Raw genomic sequence first — 7,178 nt, 5'->3', positions numbered from 1 at the left:
TGTTTTCAAGAAGGCTTTATTCAATTACAAATTAAATTTAACATTATACATCATTTCTTCCGACTAACATCCTCAGCTGTATATCTAATCAGTGCAGGTTTTCTAGCTTACCAAGTATCGCCACGGTTGGCAGAGTTAACCATAAACATAGAAGGAAAAACATGGAATTCAAAAGTGCAACATCAATTAAATGCATGAGATTTATATCACATAAGGCAAAAGGTTCATAACATGGCATCGTATTGCGTTTCTTCTCTCAAAGCAACGTAGCCAATTACGCTCTATTTACAGTAACAGTGATAATTAAAATATATATATTTTTAACTGTAAAGTAAAAATAGTATCAGTTCAACTTGTGGATTGATTGTATTCAATATCATAGAAAAAACAGAAAGAAGATCAGGTGAAGAGATGACCTTTTTTAACAAGTGGATCCATAGATCCGTGTGACCAGTCGTGGCGACTGGGTGATGATGGTTGAGATCATAGAAATTACAGAAATAGAATTGAGTCATTCTAATTTCTATGGTTGACATTTTCTTGGCTGTTTTGCTGGTCAGGGAAATGTAGTTCCCATAGTTCTGCCCCACAGAATCAGCCAATCCGGTTCTATGGTTCTGGCCTGTCGGTCAGAGCTGGGAGAGAGGAGAAGGTGCTGGGTAACAGTCTCGTCATTGGTCGTTGGCGCTATTCAGCAGGTGGCTCTTCTGCACCTCCAGCTCCTCTGCGCTCACCATGTCCGAGTTGATGGCGGCGTACCGCGTCCCGTGGAACTGCCGCAGGTGAATCTGAGGAGAGGGGTCGAGACAGAGGGAACATGTTCAGAAATAGTCTATATGAAGTTACATGCAGGAAGCCTCATGACCGTCCTTACAGAATGTAAGCTTGAGATCAGGATGTTGGTACAAGGCTAAGTTGCAGGTACAATAAGTAAAGTCAGGACAGAAAGAGTGGTAACCCCACACTGTTGAATGTTCTAACAATTCTCAGACTCGTACATCTAGTAGTGTAGCCTCGTTAATGTATTAAACATGTGAGTTTGTGAGGAATCCAGCAGTGCAGGCTCCTGCACATTTCTTATTGACGTTTCATTGTGTACTACTATGGTGCTATTTCTATGGAAACAACCTTAAACGGTCATAGACCACAAGCATCACTATGTACCATTTGGTACCAGATAGTTACCAATTGTGCTGACTTTGATGTAAGTCAAGTATCCATTATTGGTACATAGTTACTAGTGTAGTTAGTTAATACCAATGTACATGCTGGAAATAAAAGATTTTGGGCTGCATCTCCAAACATCAGAAAGACAATCTTGAAAAGCACCACTTAAAACATAGTCAAACACTTGACACTAGGGATTAACAAGGGATGTCAGTGATCAAAACCTCTTTTGTAGCACAGATGCAGCTGGTTGGGTTACCCTGCAGAGGAAGCTGTGGTATCAAGTGTTTGACTATGTTTAGTGGTGCTATTCAAGATTGTGGTCCATTTGGTGGTTTTAGATACAGACAAAGATCTTTATTTTACAGCCTGATTTCCAGCTAGTACTTGGTATGTACATTGGTATTAACTAACTACAGTAGTAACTATGTACCAATAATGGATACTTGACTTACATCAAAGTCAGCACAATTGGTAACTAACGAGTCTGAGAATTGTTAGAACATTCAACAGTGTGGGGTTACCACTCTTTCTGTCATTGACTTTAATGACGTGCCAAGTTCAATACAATTTTAAAAATAAACACCGGTAGCCGGAATCAACACCTCACATTTCCCGAGAAAATAAAATGACAAGATCTGAGACATTACAACAATGTCGCACTAAAGCAATTCCACAAAATACACAACATGCGCAGCAGCAAATATTGGCAAAAAATAAAATAGCACATTATCCAAACAGGTTTTCACATGGAAACCTTGAGCATAATTGACACCGCCGGACTGCACACGAGACCCGAATGCAGTTTATAGAGTTCTCATCAGAACTGAAATTGGATCCCGGTCTGACCGAAGCCCGGGGAGCTGAAGCCCGAGCCCAGGCCTGACATCACAGAAATTAAGTGCAAAAAAAATGAATAAAAAGATTTGTAGAAAAGTGTATATTGACATAAAGTGGTGTTGAGAACAACACGGCGGAGGACAGCAGAGTGAGAAGAGGAGGAAAGAGAAGAGGAAGAAAGAGAAGAGGAGGAAAGAGAAGAGGAAGATGAAGAAAGAGAAGAGGAGGAAAGAGAAGAGGAAGATGAAGAAAGAGAAGAGGAAGATGAAGAAAGAGAAGAGGAAGAAGAAGAAAGAGAAGAGGAAGAAGAGAGAAGAGAAGAAGAGGAAAGAGAAGAGGAGGAAAGAGAAGAGGAGGAAAGAGAAGAGGAGGAAAGAGAAGAGGAGGAAACAGCCATTGGACATAGAAAAAGCGCAGATAGAGGAAAACTCACCCTAGTTATGATGCACTGAATGATGACAATATTGGAATAAAGTAGGCTAATGCAATTGAAGGCATTCATCAAATTCTTGCTTATACTGCAACTCCCAAAGTCATATCCAGCCGTTATACTAATTTAAAGCAATAGTCGTGTTTGGTCACCTAGATTATAATTTCAGCACCGTTTTGATTGGGACAGCGACATCTCGCTGCTTTGAGACAGGCGTGGGGGACTCCTCGAGATAAATCAATCTATGTCAGATGTTAGTATTCACTGAGTCTCCATTTGGATATTTGGTAAGGCTGGGAAATGTTAGCCACGTTGAGGTGAGAGCGGTATGAGAGTAGAACAGTTGACACTATCATCATCAGCTGAGTCTGAAATATACAAGATAAACATACTAAAGTGGTGCGATAATACCACAGCTTCCTCTCCAGGCTAACCCAACCAGCCACATCTGTGCTACAAGATACATTTTGATGACAGACATCACTTCACTTTCTTATGAACTTCTGTTCCTAATACAATGTAAGGGGAAAGTCACATCATATCCCCACATGAAATATATTGTGTAATATTTATCATATCAGTTTGGTGGTTTAAATGGTACAGTTAGTGTGTCTTTTCTACCAACTCTGATGTGCTCACCTGTATGTATAGGTTGACCTCTGCACTCCTACACAGGTAGGGGAAGTTTCCACCCGTTTTGAGGTGAGCCCGTCTGGCATTTGGATACAGCTTATACATTTCCTCTTTCGCCTCGTGTGACAGGGCACTCTGGTCGAACACCTTTAAACCAAATGAAACGCGCACACAAACAAGTAGCACACACACAGTTATACACAGTCGCATACATATGCATAAGCACAGAACACATCCAGGTTACAGCTCCAATGACCCACACACAAGCCACAAAACAGCCAATCCCTACGGATATGTGAAGTGAGATGTACAGTAAACAAGAATGGAAATAAAATGCTGCAAATGAACAGCAGTTCCTCGTACATCCATAATGGTGACGGCCAGGTCCTTTATCTTGTGAGGCTCCACGTAGGAGTTCTGACAGTTGAGTGTTAGTCTGGAGGCTAGCTCACCCTGGTTCAGGCTCTCCAGCTAGGGAGGGCGGAGAGAGAAAGAGAGAAAGGGGTGGAGAGAGACAGAGAAGGGGGGTGAGAGAAAGAGAGATGAGAGAGAGAAGGGGGGGAGAAAGAGAGAGAGAGAGGTGGTAACTGTCATACCTCATCAAAACCCAAAATATGCATCTCTGCTGTGAATTTGAGTGGTTACATTTCTCTAGACAATCCCTCAGCTGTTTACCAAAACAATTTCAGATTACCCCTTTAATGGAGGTCTGGAACTTACTCTGTCGACCATAAAGTCGATTGCGTCGGCCATCTTGGGGTCGACAGGTCCTTTAGCGAAGTTCCCCAGGACAATCTTCTTCAACATGAAGGCGGGCATCAACCAAAAACTGGAAGGCAAGAAATAACATGGCGTCCCTGTATGAATGACTCAGAACAGGGATCTACAGGTAGAGAATAGAGAAATGTATGTGGCTCAAAGCTAAATGGTAAGGCTAAACCAAAAAAGACAAGACTGGCAAACATGTAACTTTATGAACTACGGAGGCCTACACAGTACACAGGTGACATTTGTAATGACAGACCATAAACAAAGGCTATGTTTTGCGTTTTGACAAACACCTGGGTCGCGTTCAGCAGGGTAAAATGTTGCCTTTCTGACACGTAGTGAAAGGAATCATGTCAGCTCTATTCATGGCATTTCTATCTGCACCGCTCCACAACGTTTGTTCACTGAACACGACCCTGTTCTTCCTCCACAGCACGGTAAGGGTAAAACAGGGTCTTATTCATTAGGCACCAAATCGAACAAAACAGACAAACAGGGCCGGACTACTTGGACTTGTCCAATAAGAAATGCTTGTTTTAATTTTGCTACAGTGTTCCTTAAGGAATATACAACCCAGGACTGTACCTGTTGGCTGTCAATGTCTGGTTGAAGATGGTGGTGTCACTGAAGGAGTTGCACAGGATCAGAGAGTGGATTCTGGGAGACTTGTGTGTGTGCTCTGCAAACTTCTGGGCCAGGAAGCCGCCCAGAGAAGCACCAAATAGATGGACCTATAACAATAGAAATAGTCTGACACTTTACTTAAAGCCTTAATGCATTATGATGCACTTAGAATACATGCTTATGACACCCCTTATAATGGAAGTCCCTTATGCCTCATGACTATATTGAACATTTGCTACACAAATTATAATAAGACAATTATAACGGCTCATGCATGTTTATATCAAGTAATAATGCATTATGTAATAATACCATTAACATAGTAATAATATGGTCCTGTATGGCTCAGTTGGTAGAGCATGTTGCTTCCCCCTCCAGGGTTGTGGGTTTGATTCTCAGGGACACCCATACGTAAAATGTATGCAGTATAGACGCATGACTAAGTCACTTTGGAGAAAAGAGTCTGCTAAATGCCATATATTATTATATTAAAAACGCATTATAGCTGTCGGTTTTGCATAATTCCAGGTCATACCATTGTAAAACCATAAAAGACTAGCGTTACAAGTTTTCCATGGTAATACAAACCTTGTCCAAATGCAAGTGATCGAGAAGCTTCCGAAATCCATCACAGAACTCCAAGAGATCCCAATAAACAGGATACTGCAGCTAAGAGAGACAGAGAGAAAAGTCATTTTCAGAAACCTTAACTTGTAGAATATATCCAGTCTAGGAACCCCTGGGGCTAGTTTAAAACACATTTAATCCAGATCAAAACGGTCCTGTGTTGGGTAAACTTATTCTGCTTCGGATGTGTTTTATCCTTGTTTGCATACAGTTTTAAAACAAAACAAAGCCAAATCTCTAACAGCTAAAAGTACGAGATGAACCTAGCAGCTACAGAGAACCGGAATCAACTCTATGCCACTCAGTGTGATGTTAACGTCATGACATTCAATGGTGCCTGGCTCAAATAAAAATCACTTGGAATATAGCCTAGTGAAAGACTTGTATTGTACCCTGGCTGGTCGAGAGGTAAAGCCTCCAGCACGCGTCTTTAGTATCGGCATGGGATCAAATCCAGCCTACTGCCCTTTCACACAACCTCGCTCTAACCTTCCCCACGGTCATTCTCTCTCACTATTTGGTCAATAAAAATCTGAAAACACCTTTATGAACCTATAGCGCAATTAAAAGTATACCAGCTTCATAAAGATGCTTATAAAAGCATTAGACGTAATTACACTCCTCAGTTTTGCCTGTCTTACCGTTATATTAACTGTGTAGGTCAAATATCAAAATCCCAGCATTCATCCATTACTGATCCATTCTAAATTCTCACCATACAGTCCCAATACAGTTTTTCCAAAGTTCTTCATATAAAAGTATTTTTATTTTAAATTCTAAACACGGAGGATGGCCTAACAGCCAAAATGTTTGATTTGCACTGGTTGCCTCTACACTGAATAAATAAGCATCACATAACCTGTAGAGTGGACCCAGTCTAGTGTATCTAATATTTCAAAAGGAGTGCCTTGGTCATTTGACTGTGGATGATGAATATCTTACTGAATTGAAGATATTACAGGCCATAAAGGTGTTCTTTCACAGTGACTCACTGAGATGACTCTGTAGCCCCAGCCTGTCAGGGCTAAGACCTGCTGGAAGAACACCTCTGCTGTCCCACTCACAGGGGGAAGGAATATGATGGGACACCTGATGCTCTTTGGGCCTGCGTCATATAAGGACCACACCTTGCTGTCATCGTCGTCCACTATAATCTAGAGAGATGATACAGAGGTGTAACATGAATGTACAACCCATAAATGCAAAACATTCCATGTAATATTATAGCAAATTCTATAACAAAGAACTGTGTTTCTAGATGGGATCACGTCAATGAAAGGGATATTTAAGAAGACTGGTGTTGGACTCGTCAATGTCAACAAACTGAAGATATATGGTATAACTGTTCAATTAAATATTATTGTATTAAGTTCATACGGGCTATGTGAATGGCCAGCAACTGAAACAACTGTAGTGATAAAGCTAGCTAGGCTATTGTGGAGTGCGATATGGTGTTTTTGCTTACTTTTTTCAGTGGCACTGTGCTTCTGAACCAGTTGTAATCAGGAGATATTCTTATCTCCTCCATTTCTGTGGAAACAAGAAGACGAAGGCTAGTATGCAGCTAATAGGCTGGTGTTAAGTATCCTCCTGTTAAAGGAAGGAAGGAAGTAAGATGATTCTGAAACTGATTAGCCATCCTTCAACGTGTGCTTGTTTATCTCTTTAGTAACTAAAGAGGGGGGTTGATGAGAACCGTCAGCTAACACCAGTTTGCATTTATGTTATTTGGCTAGTTTGTCGCATGTCTGTCTAGTTCACGTTAGCCATCCTAGCTAACGTTAGTCACCACTCGTGACGAATACTTAAGCTGTAACGTTAGCTAACGACTGTACGATTTTCTCTCTCACAAAGTTATTACCTGCAAACCGATGATCAATGACAAAAACAAAAATATGTCAAAATATATAGGGTCAATATTACCGTGTTTGCTTTGGATATCATTCACCGTTAAGGTCCACTTTTATCCACAGATTAGCAACATTTTATTTCTCGTTCTGAACAAGTCATATGACATTACTTGCACGCACTTCCGTGATGCTCAGGGGCGTGTTTCAACATTCTTAAATTACTTCCCTCCTCTCCTCGT

General features: G+C 41.0%; 1 protein-coding gene across 2 annotated transcripts; it reads right to left on the bottom strand.

Moving 5' to 3' along the window:
* spg21 (SPG21 abhydrolase domain containing, maspardin) lies at positions 1–7,178 on the bottom strand. Of its 2 annotated transcripts, none has more exons than XM_035755522.2 (9): positions 7,013–7,178; positions 6,555–6,619; positions 6,082–6,243; positions 5,051–5,131; positions 4,424–4,569; positions 3,791–3,899; positions 3,434–3,541; positions 3,077–3,217; positions 1–788 (listed from the first exon to the last, which is right to left on the bottom strand). In XM_035755522.2, exons 2-9 carry the CDS (start codon positions 6,615–6,617, stop codon positions 672–674), a joined length of 927 nt encoding a protein of 308 aa, XP_035611415.1. In that variant the 5' UTR covers positions 6,618–6,619; positions 7,013–7,178; the 3' UTR covers positions 1–671. The 2 variants fall into 2 exon arrangements, with proteins under 2 accessions (XP_035611415.1, XP_035611416.1); XM_035755523.2 differs by having other exon boundaries at positions 6,555–6,679; positions 7,013–7,123.

This window comes from Oncorhynchus keta, unplaced genomic scaffold (genome assembly GCF_023373465.1).
Source record: "Oncorhynchus keta strain PuntledgeMale-10-30-2019 unplaced genomic scaffold, Oket_V2 Un_scaffold_3531_pilon_pilon, whole genome shotgun sequence".
Classification (NCBI taxonomy): Eukaryota; Metazoa; Chordata; class Actinopteri; order Salmoniformes; family Salmonidae; genus Oncorhynchus; species Oncorhynchus keta.
The sequence above is the reverse complement of the archived record's forward strand: the minus strand, read 5'-3'. Positions and strand labels throughout refer to the sequence as shown.